We start from the raw sequence: 21,258 nt of genomic DNA on the forward strand, positions 1-21,258 counted from the left end.
TTCTGGTACAAATTCTTTTCTGTTATAAATATAATAAAATAAATGGAAAAAAAAAGAAGTTTTGAGAGAGATTTATAATGAAACAAGAAATGAAAGCAAAATAAGGTGAGAGATTGATTTTTCCGGATGATCCAATTACAAAGGATAAGGGGTATTTATAGGAAAATTTGGCTGCCCCTTTAGTCAAGGAGAGTGGCTAAATACAGGGCAAATGTCTACCAAGACAATGATGCAGCTCGCCATCAATTTAATGCATTCACACCCAAACTTTTCCTTTTTCTCCTCATGTGGTGGAAAAATCCACCTTCTGCAACATTTTCTTTATTTTTTATATATAAAGTCTTTATCTAGTTTGCCGGCCAGCCAGCCAGCTAGAAATCCTTCAAGGATTGCCACTGCCACTGCCACTGCCACTGCCTTTTGAGAGAAAGACAAATGGAAATGGCAAGTCCCTACAATGTTGAAGACACTGTTTCTGCTCCCCATTCCAAGTCTTTTGAAATTCATCAAACTGGCATCAGTGTAACTGGTAATATTTTTTTCTTTTTTAAGTTTCCTTTCTGGTGATTTGCCTATGCATAGATGAATTTTATGAAGGTTATTATGAACTTTAAACTGTTAATAAACAGTTTCCAAGTATATATTCATGGCAACATGCATGAATTTTCTTTATGGTTTATATAGAGTCTTTCTTGTTGCTTAATCTTTAGTTGGGTTCAATTCGAATTCGAATTCAAACATTCAAGTTTATTCTAATTCAAATAGAATTCAAAAGTTAAATTATTTTTTATTAAATATGAGTCTCAGAGTTTGGATTTTGAATTGGACCTTGTGAGCCAGTTTGTTTTTCTAATTTCAGTTTCCTCCTTTGTTAAACTTTACACTTTGACCTGCTTAAATGCAACCTCTTAAATACATTTTTTATACTTTAATTTGTGTATTTTTTTGAAAGACAATTTTATTGGATGCAACTTTGGTTGGTAGCGTCACATGAAACATATACAAAAGGTGCATAAAAAATTAGTACGTCATACAATATAATTTTTATTGGTCTATATTGATAATTTTATTGATACAGGCTGATATAGTTTTCTGAAAAGTGATAGTAATGTTTGAGAGATTTGAAAACTTATTTTAACATTAATTTTTTCAATAAGATATGATAGATAAAAAATACACAATATAAAACATCCATGACATGGTCGGTGCACAAGTGAAATAGGCCTTTGATACACACTAATAACAAATTTTCTTTTTTTTAATTCATTTTTCTGTTTGGTGATGTAGGAGATGAGGAAATTGATGATAACCCAATAGAGGAAGTGAGGCTCACAGTTCCAATTACTGATGATCCAGAACAACCAGCTTTAACCTTCCGAACATGGGTTCTGGGACTGTCTTCATGTTTCCTTTTAGCATTTGTAAACCAGTTTTTTGGTTACCGCCAGAATCAGCTGTTTGTAGGTTCAGTTTCAGCTCAAATTCTTGTCTTGCCAATCGGAAGACTAATGGCTGCAACTCTTCCAAACAGACAATTCCGAATCCCTTTCACGCCATGGTTGTTTTCACTGAATCCGGGGCCCTTTAACCTGAAGGAAAATGCGTTGATCACCATTTTTGCCAGCTGTGGCTCCAACGGTGTTTATGCAGTGGGCATCGTCACAATTGTCAAGGCTTTCTATCACAGACAGCTGAACCCAGTTGCTGCAATGTTGTTAGTTCAAACAACTCAGGTACATTTTTGTAAATATGTATCGGGGTCAAGAGGGTCTGCTGATCCCATTAGTTTAGTATATATAAATAGCCTAAAATTTTACATTGACCCTATTAAATTTCATTATTTCTTTATTGACTTTGATTTCTTAAGTTTTATTTCTGGTCCCCCGCTGCCTGTTTGATTCCTAATTTGAGCTTGATTCGTTTGGTTTTTATGTGTAATTCAGTTGCTTGGATATGGATGGGCTGGTTTATTCAGAAAGTACCTTGTTGATTCTCCATACATGTGGTGGCCAGCAAACCTGGTACAGGTCTCTCTGTTCAGGTATATTCACAGCAAAACCATATGCCAAAACCTGAACTTTTCAGCTACTTTCTGGCACTGATATAATTGCAATCTGCAGGGCACTGCATGAAAAGGAAGAGAGGCCTAGAGGAGGAGTAACCAGGCTACAATTTTTCCTCCTTGTTTCTATAACAAGCTATACGTATTACATCATTCCAGGCTATCTTTTCCCATCACTAAGCGCTCTCTCCTTTGTGTGTTGGATATGGAAAGACTCCATCACTGCACAGAAGATTGGTTCAGGCTTGAATGGCCTAGGCATCGGTTCTTTTGGCCTTGATTGGTCTACTGTTGCTGGCTTCTTGGGAAGTCCTCTGGCCACTCCCTTCTTTGCCATTGCTAATATATTAGTTGGGTTCTTTTTGTACCTCTATGTGCTTGTTCCATTTTCTTACTGGTATAATGCATATGATGCCCAGAAATTCCCCTTATTTTCCTCTCACACTTTTGACTCTAATGGCCAAACTTACAACATCAGCAGGATCATCAATGAGAAAACCTTTGAGTTCGACAAGGCCGGCTATGATCAGTATGGCAAACTCTATCTTAGTATCCTGTTTGCATATACTTACGGATTTTTCTTTGCTGCGTTAATGTCTAGTCTCTCGCATGTTGCACTCTTTGATGGACAGTAAGCATAATCTTTATCAGTAAGATCTTGATTTTTCATTCTACATATTGATGTTTCTTATGAACCATGGATAATTGTCTTGTCTGGCACAATATGGAAAATGTGGAAGAAAACAACTGGTGAGTCTAAAGCTCAGTTTGGGGATGTGCACACAAAAATAATGAAGAAGAACTATGATGCAGTGCCTCAATGGTGGTTCCAGCTTATCTTGGTTGTCTCATTCGCGTTTTCGCTCTATGTTTGTGAAGGATTCGGTAAACAGTTTCAGCTTCCATGGTGGGGACTCACACTATCTTGTTTCATAGCATTCTTCTTCACATTACCTGTTGGGGTGATTGTAGCAACCACGAACATGGTATTTCGATTGTTTGACTGTCATTTTATGCATATATGACATGAAGATACAAGCTATTTCTGAATTAATTTTGTAATAAATCTGCAGCAACCAGGGCTTAATGTGATTACAGAGTTGATCATTGGGTACATGTATCCTGGGAGGCCTCTTGCCAATGTGGTTTTCAAGACCTATGGATCTATTAGTATGTCTCAAGCTCTCAGTTTCATCGGAGACTTCAAATTAGGCCATTATATGAAAATCCCTCCGAAAGCAATGTTCATTGTACAGGTAATTTAATAAGTTTTCAGTTTTTTAATGCTAATTTCCTTCCTTTCACGCTGTCACTACATATTTTCAATTAATAGGAACTATAGTTGCTTCAACTGTCCGCTTTGGCACATCCTGGTGGCTCCTCACAACCATTCCCCACATTTGTGACACAAACTTGCTGCCAGAGGGGAGTCCATGGACTTGTCCTGGAGATGATGTTTTCTACCATGCTTCAATCATTTGGGGCATTGTAGGACCTCTCAGAATGTTCACGAAAAAAGGTGTCTACCCGGAACTCAACTGTTGTTTCCTAATAGGCCTACTTGCCCCACTTCCTGGATGGCTTCTTTCACGAAAGTACCTTGAAAAGAAGTGGATCAAGAACATCCACACACCGCTCATCCTGGCAGGGCCACTGGGCATGCCATCAGCCAAAGCTGTGCATTACCTGAGCTGGGGAGCTGTTGGAATCCTGTTCAACTACTACATTTTCAGGAGGTATAAATTCTGGTGGACTAGATACAATTACATTTTATCAGCTGCCCTGGATGTTGGGCTTGCCTTCATGGGTGTGTTGCTCTACATCACCCTTCAATCTCATGACATTTTTGGCCCAGAATGGTGGGGTTTGGACAACTCTGACCATTGCCCTCTGGCTAAGTGCCCCATTGCTCCTGGAATTGAAGTCCACGGATGCCCTGTGCATTGACATTTCTTAAATTCCTCAGGAAGCTTCAGAAATTCTCCTTTGCAATCTCCATGGATAATATTTATCATACATATTATTTACATGTAGTTTGTTAGTAAGTTTAGGTTTTCTTGAATGGCCAGAAAAATAATCAAAAAGTGAATCGAATCAAATTATGGTCATGATGTTTTGGTATAAATTTAAGTTAGATTATTAATCTTCATCTATTCTATCAATTACATTAGACGAAAACGATATTTTATAATCTATGTTCAATGATGTGTATGCATGAACCTAATTAATATATGTATGATTTTGACTGAAAATTTGTTAAATGTGCACTCAAGGATACAAAGTATTTACATAGAAAACTCAATGTGGAAAAAACAAACAGATAGACTATGAATGAAGAAAATTACAAGATGGATAAATTTTGAGAAACCTACCGGAATTGACCTACTTCTCATAAATTTTCCAGGGTCTTGGATCATGTAGATTAATGGAATATAATAATAAAATGACAGGCTACCTATTAGGCTATGACACTATGAAATTGAAGTGACGAACATTTAAATTCTGACCTCTCATTTCCACATCCAACGCCCACCTGGATTGCTTCCCTTTTCACCACTTTTCTATAGTGGCAACATACAGTGCAAATGTGCTTTTCTATGCTAAAAACAGTTGGAAAGAAGAAAGGTTCACAATTTCACGGTGTAATTCATACCAATTCATCCCTATCTCTTGCACCATCATGACATCAGAATTTTTTATTTGGCCAAACAACTATTTCCCACCCAAGGTATGTTGTAATCTCAAGTTTCTATCCTTTAACTATAGAAATACCAAATACCTACCCATGACCGGTTAAATTTAATAAAACTCTAACAGTGATAAATTTAATCTTATTTTCTCCCCTAAAAGTTTAAAAACTAACATTTTTTCCCTAAGCTAAGTTTGAAAAGATCGCATTTCCCCCCTAGGGTTTATTTCCAAGCCCTTTCACTTTCTCTGGCTTCATCGCTGGTCGTCTTCCCCTCTCGATGGTTTCTCTTCCACCGACGGCCCCCCTCAACTCCACCCCAACTCATCCGGCACAGAGAGACGTCGTTTGGGAAGATAAATCGTCTTCCTAGATGAAGACGACTTGTCTTCCCAGACGACAACGAGTCGTCTCGTCTTCCACGGCTTCTTCGACGTCGATCGGATGTCCAAATGGAAGGAAAGAGATCGCCGAAAAGAGAGGATGCTTCGGGAGGGAGAGGTCATCGGCAACGGAGTCGGAGATGTCGTGGGAGATTTCAAAAAGAAATCCTGGGGTGAAACTGTGATTTTTTAAAACTTAGGCTAGGGGAAAATTTTAGTTTTTAAAGTTTAGAGGGGTAAAAGTAGATTATATTTTAGTTTATTTTTAATATTATAGAGAAAATAACGATTTTATCCTTACCACATTAGGATTTTGTTAAATTTAACCAGTCATAGGTGAGTGTTTAATGTTTCCATAATTAAAAGGTGGAAACTTGAGTTTACAGCTTACCTTGGGTGGGAAATAGTCGTTTGGCCTTTTTATTTTATTGTAATAACGCGATTGGTAACTGACTATTAGATAGCCAAATTCCACCTACTAAGATTTAGGACATTTTTCTTATATAATTTCCTTACTAAACATACTTTTTTTTTTTAAATAAATTGAGGATTATATATAGGTAAAAGGAGATCTCTCTAAAATAACATAAGAGTAGATATAGGCTCCCAAACTATTGATTGAACTAGCATAAAAATGTTAACGTATTCACCTTGCTTATTTGTTTTTGCTAAAATCCAGTAACACTCTTAATCATTTGAAATTAGATAACTGAAATATTTAACACCAATTACTTAATATTTAGATAAAAGTAACCATCACCTCTCATACATCGTCTGCACAACGTTCGATATAAATCCATACAATTTTGTCATAATGATAATCATTTTTAAAACAATCATTCATATTAATCTTTTATGGGCGGATTCGAGTGAAGACAACTCAAGGTTGATACCATATTCATGTTTAATGAATGAATCAAACTTGAGTTAAAACTTTAACTCAACGATTCAACGTGAGTTCTAAGATTCGTTCGGTGTTATCGCATTGAAGGTCTTCTTTTTTTTTTTATAGTTCTTTTGTTTTTCCGTGATTTTAAGAATTATATATTTGATGTGTGACAGACTTTATTTTTTGTTTTTTGATTAGGAAATGAGTTAAGATTGGATTTAATGCAAGTTGCTTGAGATCAAATTTAAACTCAGATCGAATAAGTCAAGTTTGAATCATAGATTATGTTTGTTTTCATTAATAAGCCAAGTTCAAGCTAGTTATGAATATTTAAGTTTGATCTAATTTGGATTAAATTTAAAATTAAATTATTTTTTAACCAAGTTCGAGCCTCAATTGGTGGATCTCAAGCTAACTCTTTTGAATTCAAGGTTTTGTTCACATTTAGCTTAGATCAAATACAACTCTAGTTATGAGACCATACTTGCAGTTGCTAAGGTGAGATGTGATTTAAACTAGTTTGACTCGAATCTACTGTTTAACTCTAACAAATTGATCTCGAATTGGAGATCTAGTTTGAGATTGCCTCTTTTGGTCATCTAATGACATTGTTTAACTTGTCAGTAATAATATTCATTCATCTAATGGTATTGTATATCAATCCAAAGGAGTTCAAACTCAAATTTGAATTAGATATTATTTATTCGGTCCTACCTTTAAATTGATCTCAAACTTGACTTGATTCAAATCAAGTCCACCCCTAGTAGAGCGGCTGTTTTCTTTTCTCTTTGTTTTCAAGTGTTTGTTGGTTGCCTTGATGAACAATCACATGTCCTGATCTATATCCACAAGATTAAGGATGGACCAAATACAAGCATCTGAAAGTAATCAATCTATGGAAAGAACATTTCCAGCAGAGCCTAAAGTTTCTCAACTTCTGACACCTGGCGTGCGGCAAATATTCCAAGCACTGTGGTACCAGAACCTGTGAGCACAATTTCAGTCAAAGAACGTTATTTTGATCCTCTAAAATTGCAGACTTTGAACATGCAAAACGTTTACCAAGCTCTCTCTCTTCCACTGCCAACTTTCACTCTGAAGATTACCCACACTTTTAAAAGAATAATATTGTTTTTGAATGTATTGTTGGTTTTGGATGTGTTGATGCCGATATCCTGTATAGTTTAGGAGTCGAGGGCCTTGGCAGAATACAACAATGACTAGAGCAAAAATTACCTTACGAAACATGCTGACAAACGGAGTTGCCAAGTTTGGCTCCTTGGTCTCTCTCTTCCCCGTGAGGTGTCTTTTTAAGGACAAAACCGTGACACTATAGACAATACATCATGGATTGTGTCAACGAACAAAGTCGCACAGTTCGGGCTTTGCCATGTGCCGAAGTTGGACAATCATCAACAGGATGTAACCCACAAAAACTTGCTTTTGAGCTCCTCAGGAACTTCATACACCCAAAACACATTTAATTAAATAAGAGGATTGCACGCTATGAGAAGTGGCCTTTATTATATCAAAGTAACCATTCGACTAAAACGTTTATGATCCTCCATATTCAATCTATGCTATTGTCAAGTCTCACACCGCTGGCGAAAAAATTTGGGATTTCAGTCATAACACCCAGCACAAAATACAAGTATTTGTATTAAAAAGTCAATATATAGAAAAAATCACAGAAGAACAATATTGAAAATTTTCATTATAAATAAAGAAGATTATAAAATGGAAAAGAGATTATTTTGTTCTGTGTCGAAGTTTTCTAATCTTAGCGTACTATTTTCCCGTACACCCCTTTTTTTTCACATACATATGTAAACTTTTGTTAAAAACACACTTGATACTTATACTCAATGATCGCATTTTTACAAGAAGTTGCACCACAATATGTCACTCCAATTCATAGGTTTTATTCGTTATGTTCAATAAGACTAACAAACGGATAGTCTTAACCACTACATTAACTTAAATGTATTTAAAAAAATTCATTTCATATTTAATCCTTTCATTATTATTAATGATCTCTTTAAAAATTTATCTTTCGAAATCAGTATTTTTTGAATTTGGATAAAGCCTTTAGTTACTACTATACAACACATAAGATCTACTTGATTGAACCAGAAATCTTACAATGTCCATTTAAACTCTCTTCCATGAAAAAGATCATAATTTTTTATAGAGATGAAAAACTCATGAAAAAAAACTTCTTCGCCTTTCATAAGATTGTCCTTTCATATAAAGAAAATATTTTATACAGTTATGGGCAGCTGATTTGTGTCAGCCAAAGAGCACACACAGGACAATAACAAATTTCCAACAAAATTTTCAGAAACTGTCATCTCATTTCTCAAACAAAATTTATGCATTATTGCAGATTTCAAGCATGAAAAGTAGCCTATCACCATAAGGCTCCATAATTTGCAGTCTGTCACGTGACAACTTGCAAGATTGTGAAACAGGAAAAGATTTGTTCATCTTGGTCTAATAGTTTGCTTAATTATGAAGGTTTTATCTATTTTAAACATATAATTTATTACAATTTCATGTTTTACAACCGCCTGAAAAGTATAATAGTCTAATTTATTATCAAAATATTATCCATGTTAGATACAATTCATAGTGATTTTGTTTTTCGCTTTCCAATAGATCTTATACTTTATCAATATAAATTCATCATGATTTTTTTGTTCGCTTTCTAATATATCTTGTACTTTACCAATGTAAAATTTATCTAGAAGTGTTACATTCACCTCCTTTGCAGAGTCAATATCCTCATCGAGATTTATCCTACCATCCTCAAGAGAATAATAGCGTGATTTTGATATCATTTATAATATCTTACTATCCTACCATCCTCAAGAGAATAATAGCGTGATTTTGATATCATTTATAATATCTTACTCCAATCACTTAACTCACTATCAAGATATTGTCTGTTTTAGACTTACAATCTATTACAGTTTTATTTTTTGACTTAAAAATTTAAAACTCATATTAATAGCATAAGAGTTAATAAACTAGTTAATCGGACTTATTTTAGTATCTCTAGATGGTATTAGATGCCTATACCCTGTTACCCCTAACATTATCCCTGCCTAGGATGTGACAGGATTGAGATGCACCAACTCATCAGTCAACCTGATTGGAAATAATATTATTCATGATGTTGTCTTTTTACATCTTTCTGGATAATTCATTCACAGAATCATATTCAAGGATTACAAATTTTATTTTACTTAATAAATCACCATCTCAATTAGTACAAAATCATCAAAATCAACGTGCCCACCACGCGATTAAGAACTTAATCACTAGTTAAACGTCTCTTAATCAATAACACATCAGATCTTATTCACATTGGAACCATCATTTGCAACAACAAAGAAGACAAACAAAGCATCTTATCGAGAACTTCAACAACAGTTTCTAAAGACAAGGGTTTCACATTTTCTTGGAGTACAAATTTTTTTTTTTTTTTTTGGTTGTAAGTTTTAACTCCATTCTTTCCGGACTGGTAAGATTTACAGAGAAGACAATGTTATACAGAACAAACAGTCTACACTGGATATTATGCCGGCCATCTGTGTTGTAATTGGTGGCATTTTGTTTATAAGACAAGACACAAAAGCATACAAGTCCCATTGAAAAGTAATTTTAGGATTTCTCTTAAGGATAAGAATCAAAAGAATCCTAGTAGGGATTATCTTTAGAATAATAATCTAGTATATGAATACATTATTCTCTCGTGAGAATAACAACATACGAAAGTATTAAACTATTATAGTTTTTAAATTAAAGAGACTAAACTTTGTTTTTTTTTTTAATTAAAATGAGTGAATTTTTAAATTTTTCTATTGAATGAACTAAACTTTCACTATTTACTATTGAAAGTGTCAAACTAATCACGGTGCTTCTAAAATAAAACAAACAATTCTAATTGTGTTTATTTGATAACTTTAATAAAAAATACTGAAAATTGATTCATTTTATAATAAAATTTGGAAGTTTGAATTAATCAATATAATTTTTGAAAAGTTTAATCCCTATAATTAAAAAAAAATAAAGTTTAGTTTCTTTATTTGAAAAAATATGATAGTTCAATAGTTCAAAGGTATTATTACCACTTCTCTTATGTGGGTAATATGAAAGTTTATTAACAAATATATTTATTATAACAAGAGGTGTGAAGACATAAAAATAATAATAACTTTGTTGGACTGTTTTTAAGAGAATCATGATAATATCAAAATGTCAAACATTACAACAAAGGATACAAAGCTCTGCAAGTTTCAGAAAGGACTAAAATATTAGGCAGGCATTACATATTTAAAGGGCCCTAGATAAAATAGAATGGTCCTTCCCTTTATCATGTGAGTGGGGACAATTGTCCCGATGACATTTAGGCACAAATGGAGTAGGGTTCAGTTGCTATATCTAAGATTTCTTGGGGCTTTTTCACTTTCCCCCTCATAAGTGAAAAACAAAAAAATTGTTGTTTACGTTGTATAGTGGTAAATCGAATTCTGTAAGCGGTTATCCAAATTCAAGAAGTGTGAATTTGAGATGTAATTTTTCATAGAGATTTGTGGTGGTAGTGAATAAACTTCTCTTTATACTTTAGTAAATGTAATAGGTAAAATAACGATTTGCGGTAAAACAGGTATGACCTGTTGTGGATATGTGACTTGCAAGTAGACATATCAAACATCTACCAACTAAGGTTTGTACATACAAGTTGTATTAAAATTTGTGTGAAAAGGGCGTGAGAGTAAGTGCGCCACAAAAGTAGAGAAAGCAAATAATCTCTTCTCCATCTAGTTAGTAATCATTTTCATTTATAATGGAATTTTCTTTATCTTCTATGTGTGGTTATTTCCTATATTGAGTTTTCCATGTAAATCCTGTATTCTTGTTTGGAATATTTGTGCACTTTGTCATTTATTTTTCTCCGGGTATTGTAACAGTTTTAACAGAGGAGATGAAAATGCGATCAGAGCAAGCATTATTGCAAGAGATAAATGCATCAGAACAAGATTTTTCAGTCACAAATCCATATAATGAAATGCATGGAAAGGGATTTCTTTTTGAAATATGTAAATGAATATTTTATTGCCTTTGCCAACTACATCAAGAAATATAAGGTTAAATAAATAATAGCTTTAAAACAAGAAACAATAGAAAAGACAAGTACTTGCAGCTATAAATGTGCAGCCCTGTAGGCATTTCTAAAGCTGTTGAGCATTACCATCTCTGTCCCTGAAAGAAGGAGAGAGATGGAAAGCTTTGTTGAAAATGGCGTCCCTAATGCTGATGGCAAGTCAGTCGAGAAAGAGGAGGAGGAGCAAACTGATATCTATGTAGATGGTAATTTTCTTTGTCACTCTCCCTCAAAACTGGATTTTCATGCATGATTGATAATGCTGCATATACATCTAACAAGTCATTTTAATGTCAAATTGTTGATGCAGGTGATGAGAAAGATGAGAACTTTAATGACAACCCAATTGAGGAAGTGAGGCTTACAGTTCCAATCACTGATGATCCTTCACTGCCAGTGTTGACCTTTCGAACATGGGTTTTGGGGATAATATCATGTGCCTTGCTTGCCTTTGTGAACCAATTCTTTCAATATCGTCAGAATTTGCTGTATGTTGGGCCAGTTTCAGCTCAAATTCTTGTGCTCCCAGCAGGAAAGCTAATGGCTGCAACTCTTCCAAAAAAACCAATTCAAGTACCATTCACACCATGGTCGTTTTCTTTGAATCCAGGGCCATTTAATTTGAAAGAACATGTGTTGATCACCATTTTTGCCAGCTGTGGATCCAATGGTGTTTATGCAGTAAACATTATTACAATTGTCAAGGCTTTTTATCTCAGACCTCTGAGTGCAGTGGCAGCCATGTTGCTTGTACAAACTACTCAGGTGGGTTTAAATAATTTTGTTGAAACATTTTCGGCTGCCATTGAATTTCTCCAACAGATGCCCAAATAATAATTGACTCTTTTTTTATGGAATTCAGCTGCTAGGATACGGGTGGGCTGGTTTGTTCAGAAAATACCTTGTTGACTCCCCTTACATGTGGTGGCCAATCAACCTGGTTCAAGTCTCCCTGTTCAGGTACTCTGCACTCTTGCCCAAATTGAACAAAATATATACAAAGTCTTTCATGAGTTTGCTTTTGGGTTTTGCAACCTAGAATGTGTCTTGACAACTTAAAAACTCGAGGTTATTTAACCAATCTTGTCTTAGTATCCTCAAAAGATTTGAGATGTTTATACATACCCTACATATCTCTTATAATTTGCTGATGTAGAAATTCTCTAGCACTGTTACAACACCTAATGAAGTTCAAAGAAGAGCAACTTCCTGGTTTTGACAAACTGATAAACATGCAAACTGCAGGGCATTACATGAAACAGAGAAGAGGATCAAGAGAGGACTAAGCAGAGTACAATTCTTTGTTCTTGTTTTCATATCAAGCTTTGTGTACTACACTGTGCCGGGCTATCTTTTCCCTTCACTGTCCGCTCTCTCCTTTGTATGTTGGATATGGAAGAATTCATTAACAGCGCAACAGATCGGTTCAGGACTCCAAGGCTTCGGCATTGGCTCCTTTGGCCTTGACTGGTCCACTGTCGCTTACATGGGAAGTCCCCTAGCCTCACCCTTCTTCGCCATTGCAAATGTCTTTGGTGGGTTCGTTTTGTTTCTATATGTGCTTGTTCCCATTGCTTATTTCAGTAACCTTTATGAAGCTCAGCGATTTCCCATAGTTTCTCCAAACACCTATGACTATGCTGGCCAACTTTACAATGTCACCCGAGTCCTGAATCAAAAAGAATTTGATCTTGATCATGTTGGCTATAAAAATTATAGCAAAGTCTACCTCAGTGTTGTGTTTGCCTTCACCTATGGATTGAGCTTTGCAACACTAATGGCTAGTTTATCACATGTCGCACTCTTCGAAGGAAAGTAAGAATCTTCATCAGTAACATCTCAATATCTCAATCTGTCATCTTTTCTTTCCTGAAGATGAATTTTTTTTTGTAGTATGTTTGTATTGATGATTTTCTGTTCCTTGATAAAACAATGAGCAGAAAAATCTGGGAAATGTGGAAAAAAACAACTTCTGCAGTTAAAGATCAGTTCTCTGATGTTCACACAAGACTGATGAAGACAAACTACAAAGAAGTACCTCAGTGGTGGTTCCAGATTATATTAATATTGACATTTGCTCTTTCAGTCTTTACTTGTGAAGGGTTTGATAGACAGCTTCAACTTCCATGGTGGGGAATTGTGCTAGGTTGTGCCCTGGCATTCTCTTTTACTTTACCTTTCGGAGTGATTCAAGCTACAACCAACATGGTATTTTTCTAGCACAATTACTTATTAATTTTATATAAATATAAATAGGTTGATGTGAAAAATCCAAAGTCAAAAGGGTCTTGGGTTGATATAAATTTATTGTCTCTCTCTCCCTCATGAGACGCCTTTTAAGGGTAAAACCATGAGACCAACAAAGTTCATAGCAGAGAATAGCTCGCGACTTTAAGTGGTCTATCATGTGTGGATCAAGGCAACATCAACAGTGATATTGTTTGTTGGGACAATGCCAATTGCTCTCCTTGAGTCTTCTGATTGGGGGTTTTGTTGATGTAAAAAACCACACATCGAACAAGAGTTAAGGGTCTTGAGTCAGTATGAACTCATTTTCTCCCTTTTCCTCACAATGTGTCTTTTAAAGGAAAAACTGTGAGACAAACAAAATCCAAAATGGATAATATCTTATGGTTTGCTTTGTGTGGATTGAACCAACATTAACAATGGTGTCGTTTATGGTGATGATTGACACAAATGTTATGCCTTGATACCAAAAATCTTAAATCACATAGGAGTCAAGGATCTTGAGTCAATATTCTCTCATGAGACATGTTTTAAAGGCAAAATCATGAGGCTCGTAAAGGTCAAAAACGATAATATCTCACGACTTGCTACGTGCTTGTCTTCAATATAAGCATAGATGACAGGACTAAGAGTCTAAAAAGTTGTTTTTAATTGATGTGTTATTCTGCAGCAACCAGGTCTAAACGTGATTACAGAGCTTATTATTGGGTATATGTATCCCGGTAAGCCCTTAGCAAATGTGGCTTTCAAGACATATGGCTACATCAGCATGTCACAGGCCCTTATTTTTCTTGGCGACTTCAAACTAGGCCACTATATGAAAATCCCTCCTAGATCAATGTTCTTTGTTCAGGTAATTCAACTATTCACAGAGCTTATGTGTTATCCCTGTATGTAAATAAGGGATAATAACACCTAGAGATATCCAACATTACTTTATTCTATCAAGAGACTAACGGTTCAAATTTTTCTATAGAAATGATCAAACTTTTTGTTTAATCTATTGAAGATACCGAACAAACACAATTAGGATCATTTGTTTTGTTTTGTTTTAAAAACAAACTGATTTATTTAGTGTCTTCAATAAAAAATAGTGAAAATTTAATTATTTTAATATAAAATTTTGAATGTTTTATCTTTTCAATAAAAAAGTAAAATTCGGTTAGTTTAATTAAAAAAATGTAATAGTTCACTACTTACAATTATTATTATCTCTATTAAAAATGCATATTAATTTTTTTAATATGTACTTTTAGTTAGTGGGAACTTTAGTTGCTTCAACTGTCTGCTACGGTACAGCCTGGTGGCTTCTCACATCTGTTGATCACATATGCAACAAAGCTTTACTTCCAACGGGGAGTCCATGGACATGCCCTGGAGATGTTATTTTCTACAATGCTTCAATCATCTGGGGAGTTGTTGGACCACTGAGAATGTTCACAAGCCATGGCATATACCCACAGATGAACTGGTTCTTCTTGATTGGTCTACTTTCCCCAGTTCCAGTATGGTTGCTTTCCCGCAAATTCCCTGAAAAGAAATGGATCAAGTATATCCATATGCCCCTGATCTTTGGAGGAGCAGGGGGGTTACCATTCAATAAGCCTGTGCATTATTGGAGCTGGGCAACTGTTGGAATTTTCTTCAACTACTATATTTTCAAGAGGTACAAGGGCTGGTGGGCTAGACATAACTATATCTTATCAGCTGCTTTAGATGCAGGACTTGCTTTCATGGGCGTTGTGCTCTATTTTGCCCTTCAATCCCATGATGTCTTCGGTCCAAACTGGTGGGGTCTTGATAATGGTGACCATTGTCCATTGGCAAGCTGCCCTAGAGCTCCAGGGATTGAGAATGATAGTCCCCTGTGTTCTATGGCGCATAAGTGATGAAAATCCCATTACTGAAGTTACAGCTAAGGCTGCCTGTGCATGATGCAGTGAATGGAGAGGACAAAGCTGTAAAATTTCAATAACAGAGATCTCTGTAGATTCAGATACGACAGAACAGACATGTTATACATTAACAAATCAAAACGCTGAGAGAAAAGTTCTGCTTTTTAAGCTGATGGTCATGAAAGATTTAGAATGATACACTGATATAAATTTTAATGAACAAGAACCATCTTTGAAACATGGAACTGGTTATGATAATGCACACTATCTCAGATTTAACAATTTCTGATATCAGTTTAAATGCAGAATGACAATCCTCACAAGCATAAAAATTCTTCATGATCTTACTCGGTGCTCCAGCAATCGTGTTTTTTAATCCTAATTCTATAGCCAATTTCCCACCGTGCTCATACAAAAATTTCTCCTTCTCTCTTGTTGGAATTGGTGACCACTTCATCAATATGTTGTCGGGTCAATAGATAGGGTCCTACTCCTTGATAAGTAGGTCGGGACTCAAGCCTATAAACGGTTTAAGTTTAACTCAAGAAGTCCGTTTTAAGATCTCTTTTAGGAATAAGAGTTCTTATAGAGTTTATTTTAGGAAGAAGAATCCTAGTATTGCTTGTCCAATACATAAGCACATAAATTCATAGTAACAAGATAGGAGAGGAGATAATGAAATAATATTTACTCTATTAAACATAACCCTGTTGTATGTGAACTTGAATAAATCACATGTGATTTCTCGAGTATGATTGTTTGTTTGTTTGCTTTGTTGATTCAACACTCACTAGTTTGTACTATCTCTTTCAAATCAAACACTGATGTGTTAAGCACATATTATTCCAGGTTTTAAAACAATGGCTCTATAAAGAAAATTGTGGTGTACAATTTGGGCTCTGGTTTCAAACTCAAGTTTGTCAAGCAAGTTCAGTGATTTATAGAATATAAATAAATAAGACAAAAAAATAGATCAAGATTTTGGCAAGTCAAGGATGTAAAAAGGCATCCCAGGTTGTGATACCAATTTCATAGAAATAATACATTGAAAATCTCAGACATAGTGACAATGTGATGGGTACCTGGGAATGACTCTCTTAGCTCCAGCGGCTGTCTCTCTACTTTCTGCAGATTCTTTCCAGTTTCCAGAACACACAGAGCAAGCACAGTACCAATACAGATGAATGTAACAGAGTTGAGAATGTATAAGATTATGTAATAAATCCACAGTGATGCAAATTTAGTACTTCGTATTGAGGTTTTCTGGAAAGTGAATTACAAAATATTTCGGCACATTTCCATGGCAGTTTACAATTGATCTCACAATTACATTGCTAACAAAACAAAAATGGTTCACAAAAGATTACTACAGCTGCCCCAAACAGAATTCTTTCCTCTCCAGCAATTGTACAGGCTGGCTCTCTCCCTTCCTAGCAATTTTCCAGTTTTTCCTCCTCTCCCTCCTTTTTCTCAGTTGATAAACCCACTCCCTTCACACAGTACCTGTTCCATACTTCTGGCGCCACCTCATCTTTTCTTTTCCCTATTGTCTCTTGTGTTAGTTGAATACCTGATGCCTGCCAGTTGGGAAGTGGTACTCAGTTGCTTGTTCCTTTTCTTGAGGCTTTATAGCTGTCGCCCTTGGATCCTTGACACCTGTGATATCTGCTCTAGTTGCCCTTCCAGATTTGGCTGCCTTTGCTTTGTTTTTCTTCCTTACATATACTCTCATCACTCTCTAACACAATGCATAAAAGCTCAGCAAGTTTTTGAAAGGACCACCATATTGGACAGACATCATATCATTGCATGAACGAATTAGAGGGGTGTGTAGAATCAATAAAATAAACAATCATACAATAGGGAGAAACGAGAAGCAATTTATCTTAGTTTATCCAATATAAAGGAGTCAATATTATTTTAAATATCTTCTCCCTTCTCTCGTTACGAAGACTATATTTATTAATAAATTGTTATATCATTCATACAAAAAAATAATATGTTTATATACTAAAATTTTTATCACTAAGACAAACCATATTAGGATTCTTAAAAAAACCTATTAAGATTTCTATTCTTAAAAAATTCTAAAGCTGATTTTTATGGGTTAAGCTCAAATTGCTTATACACTCAAGGTTGTTGCTCCCTACACCATCTGGACTCTTGTATGCATGAATATAATGAAGTAGCCATCAATTCTAACATTACATATGTCAAGATGATTCCTAGGAAGAACATAACAGACTTTTCCTCCACGTGAGTGGGATAATTGTTATATCATTCATACAAAAAAATAATATGTTTATCCCCTTGTATGCATTAGTATAGATGAAGCGATCGTCATTACATATGTCAGAGTTTCATAAGCAGAACAGAGCTGTCTTTCTCTCCATGTGTGTGGGGACGATTTGCCCCCACCCCCCTCTGGAAACTTAGATACAAGTGGGGTGGGATTCGGTTGATGTGTCCAAGAATTGTTTGGGCCTTTAGCTGTCAAAAGCAAAGGACAAAAGATAGCAGGTTTTCATGCACAAGATAAAATGCTGATGAGAGATGCATTATTGCAGGAAATGACTGCATGGAAAAAGATTTTTGTGGAAAATAATACAGGCTAATAAATGTAGCTTCTTTCGAAGGACTAACAATTATTTATTGACTTCGCCTACCATATGAATAAATATAAGGTTAGGTATTCAATGGAATGAAGCAACGTTAGGTGCACTATCTTAGAGAAAGACAAATTGGGTTTAAAAGAAGAAGGGCAAAAGACTATTTCCCACCCAAGTTTTAGCTGAAATTCAAAAGCACACGCTCTGAAATTCAAAAGTTTGCAGAAACTTTTGTTAACTTTTTTCTCTTAAAATGAGAGATAAAATGATCATTTTATTTTTTATATTAAAAATTTATAAATTTTATGACTTTTTTCAAATTTTAGAAACTAATATTTTACTTTTATCTAAAGTTTTTAAACTTTGAAAAGTAATATTTTCAATCTCAAACATAGGGTTTCCATATTTTTCAAACTACAACAGCCCCTCAAAACTTTCAAAAACAACAATCTCATCCCCACTCTTCAACTTCAGCTTTTAGATCTCTTTCGACATCTTCTCCAGCCTCCTCTTTCTCCTGGTGCATTGAAAAACTATGTGACGAAGAGATGGAAATCTCTTCGTTGCACAATGTGACGAAGAGAAGGAGATCTCTCGTCACACCATGTGACAAAGGGAACTTCTTCTCTTCGTCGTACAGTTTTTTGATGTATCGAGAGAAGGAGGAGGTCGAAGACAATGTCAAAAGGGATTCGAAAGCTGAAGTTGAAGAGTACGGGTGAGATTGCTGGTTTTGAAAGTTTTAGGGGTGGTTGCAATTTGAAAAATATGGAAACCCTAGGTTTAGGGTTGAAAATGTTACTTTTTAAAGTTCAAAAACTTTTAGTAAAAGTGAAATGTTAGTTTATAAAACCTAAGAAGAGAAAGTAATAAAATTTATAATTTTTTAATATTAACAGTAAAATGACCATTTGACCCCTCATTTTAACAGAAAAAATTGACAGAAGTTGGGTTATGAGTGAGAATTTATGTGTTTCAACTACGGCGGATATTCTTTGAATTTCAACTAAAACTTGGGTGGGAATAGTCCTTTGCCCAAAGAAGAAACTATAGCAAGACAAGTACATATATGTAAGGACAAATGACGATTTCCCACCTGAATTTTGATGATATGAATTTTTCATACTTTTAGTTTAAAAAGCCTATTTTTCATCCATTTGTGAAAGTTGAACAATAGTTTGATTTTTGAAGGGTATTTTTGTTACTTTGTACAATATATATAATAGGGTTAATATATTTATGCCACTAATAGTGAAACAAAATTACATTTTCATCCTAACTATTTTATATTTTTCTTTTTCTTCTCATCTTCCTTTTTTTCCTTTCTTCTCCTTTGTTATTTCTTGGTTGTTGAAAAACACCTATAAGGAGTTGTGGATGTAAACACGCTTGAAGTCATGTAGGCAACAAGACTTTTTGAAGTTGGTGAAAACAAGATCCAACCAAAACAGAGCTCGCCAAAAGTATGAGTGAGAAGTGATAGGTTTGGGTGAGATTTAACATATCTAAATCAACTTCATAGTAAACAAGGGTGGCGGAGCTGAAAAATTGTGTACATGATTGAGAATAGACACGTTAATGGGGTCAAATCGAATGGAGGTCCGATACGAAGCATGAAAAAAAAAGCACAGCACAAGAAAATTCGATCTAATACTGTAGCATATCAGGCTATGCCCATGGGCCTATTGGGCTGGGTCTCAGGCTTTAATATTAAGCCCATGGGTTAGCCCGACCCGACTCGATACTATTTAAAAATAAATTTCTTTTCTTATTTTTGTTGGCAGGAGCCTTCTGCCGCAAGGCTTCTACTAGGGCTTCTTTTTTTCTTAAAAAATTTGTAATTAATTTATTTTTTTTTGTTTATATAAACTCATTCAATTTTTTTCATTTTCACTGTCATTTATAAATCTCTCGATCTCAATTATTTCATTATATTTTTAATCTCATTTTCTCTCCTCAATTTTCTTTCAGAAAATATTTGAATTCACAAATAATAATTCTTTGCATTTATAATTTTATTTTAATTTTATCATTACAAAATATTACAAATGGATCAAATATCAAATGAATTCAATTCATTTGAATATTATCATAGTATATATTTATTCATGTTTTATAATTTATATAATATGTAAATTAATTTATTTGTACTATGTTACAATTTATAATATTTTTCATCATGTAACTACGATATTTTTCCGTCATAAATGAGAGATTATAAATAAAATATTCTGAGTACTGTCCTCGATTTTAATAATTGAAAAATAATTTTTATTTAAAAATTTTAAATAATTTTTTTAAATATTGATTAAATGGGTCGGGCCGGCCCAAAAGCCCATTACTATTTGGGCTTCAGGCTTGGCCCAGCCCATTAGCCTGATGGGCCAAGTCTGAGCTAACCCAATCCAACCCATCGACACCTCTAATTGAGAACATAAAGGCAAAAGAAGTTTAAACATTGGTTGGCGCAACTTTTTAAAATTTTTATTTTTTATAATAATTAACGGAGATGGATAAAAAATTTTATAAACTTCGTCGCTCTTCCTCTATACTGATCAATCGTGTTGTTTTGTCCACATGAAACAAGCTAGGCCTGAACTATCATGCTCTGACAAACTTAATTTTGTACCCTCTTGCATGATTGACGAATGCTGTATATTTCGGCCCAAGTTTTAGTTAAGTCTTTGGAGGGTTGAAAGCTGAAAGTGTATTCCATGATGTTGAATTTACATTTAACAAGTCATGTTGTTGTCAGTTTGTTGATGCAGGAGATGACAAAGATGAAAAATATAATGATAACCCAATTGAGGAAGTGAGGCTTACAGTTCCAATCACTGATGATCCTTCGCTGCTAGCTTTAACCTTTCGAACATGGGTTCTGGGGATAAGATCATGTGCCTTGCTTGCCTTTGTGAACCGATTCTTTCAATATCCCCAGAATTTGCTATACGTTGGCCCAGTTTAAGCTCAGGAAAGCTAATGGCTGCAACACTTCCAACAAAACCAATTAGAGTACCATTCACACAATGGTCATTTTCATTGAATCCAGGGCCTTTCAATATGAAAGAACATGTGTTGATCACCATTTTTGTCAGCTGTGGATCCAGTGGTGTTCCTGCAGTCGGCATTATTACAATCGTCAAAGCTTTTTACCGAAGACCTATGAGAGCAGTAGCAGCTATGTTGCTAGTACAAACAACTCAGGTCAATTAGAATCATTTTGTTGAAATAATTTCAGCTCCAACAGCCATAAAAAATAGTAACTGTAAAATAAAATCTTATTAAGAGTTTTTTTTTTTTATGGAATTCAGCTG

General features: G+C 34.8%; 1 protein-coding gene and 1 pseudogene across 2 annotated transcripts; both read left to right on the forward strand.

Moving 5' to 3' along the window:
- The first annotated feature begins 226 nt into the window (after window positions 1–226).
- On the forward strand, window positions 227–4,312 carry LOC123193624 (annotated as a pseudogene).
- A 6,449-nt stretch (window positions 4,313–10,761) lies between these two features.
- Window positions 10,762–15,575, forward strand: LOC123192331 (oligopeptide transporter 1-like). Of its 2 annotated transcripts, XM_044604854.1 has the most exons (8): window positions 10,762–10,852; window positions 11,000–11,399; window positions 11,504–11,958; window positions 12,056–12,153; window positions 12,439–13,008; window positions 13,134–13,401; window positions 14,111–14,293; window positions 14,697–15,575. In XM_044604854.1, the coding sequence occupies exons 2-8, from the start codon at window positions 11,309–11,311 to the stop codon at window positions 15,327–15,329; spliced, it is 2,298 nt and encodes a 765-aa protein (XP_044460789.1). In that variant the 5' UTR covers window positions 10,762–10,852; window positions 11,000–11,308; the 3' UTR covers window positions 15,330–15,575. The 2 variants fall into 2 exon arrangements, with proteins under 2 accessions (XP_044460789.1, XP_044460779.1); XM_044604844.1 differs by lacking the exon at window positions 10,762–10,852 and having other exon boundaries at window positions 10,918–11,399.
- Window positions 15,576–21,258: the final 5,683 nt, after the last annotated feature.

The sequence above is a fragment of the Mangifera indica genome, chromosome 1 (genome assembly GCF_011075055.1).
Source record: "Mangifera indica cultivar Alphonso chromosome 1, CATAS_Mindica_2.1, whole genome shotgun sequence".
NCBI classification, from domain to species: domain Eukaryota; kingdom Viridiplantae; phylum Streptophyta; class Magnoliopsida; order Sapindales; family Anacardiaceae; genus Mangifera; species Mangifera indica.

Coding starts and splice junctions, on each gene's coding strand:
- LOC123192331 (XM_044604854.1), top strand. CDS start 11,309: ATGGAAAGCTTTGTTGAAAATGGCGTCCCTAATGCTGATGGCAAGTCA. Junction 12,154..12,438: donor GTTCAAGTCTCCCTGTTCAG/GTACTCTGCACT, acceptor TGCAAACTGCAG/GGCATTACATGAAACAGAGA. Junction 13,009..13,133: donor GTCGCACTCTTCGAAGGAAA/GTAAGAATCTTC, acceptor AACAATGAGCAG/AAAAATCTGGGAAATGTGGA.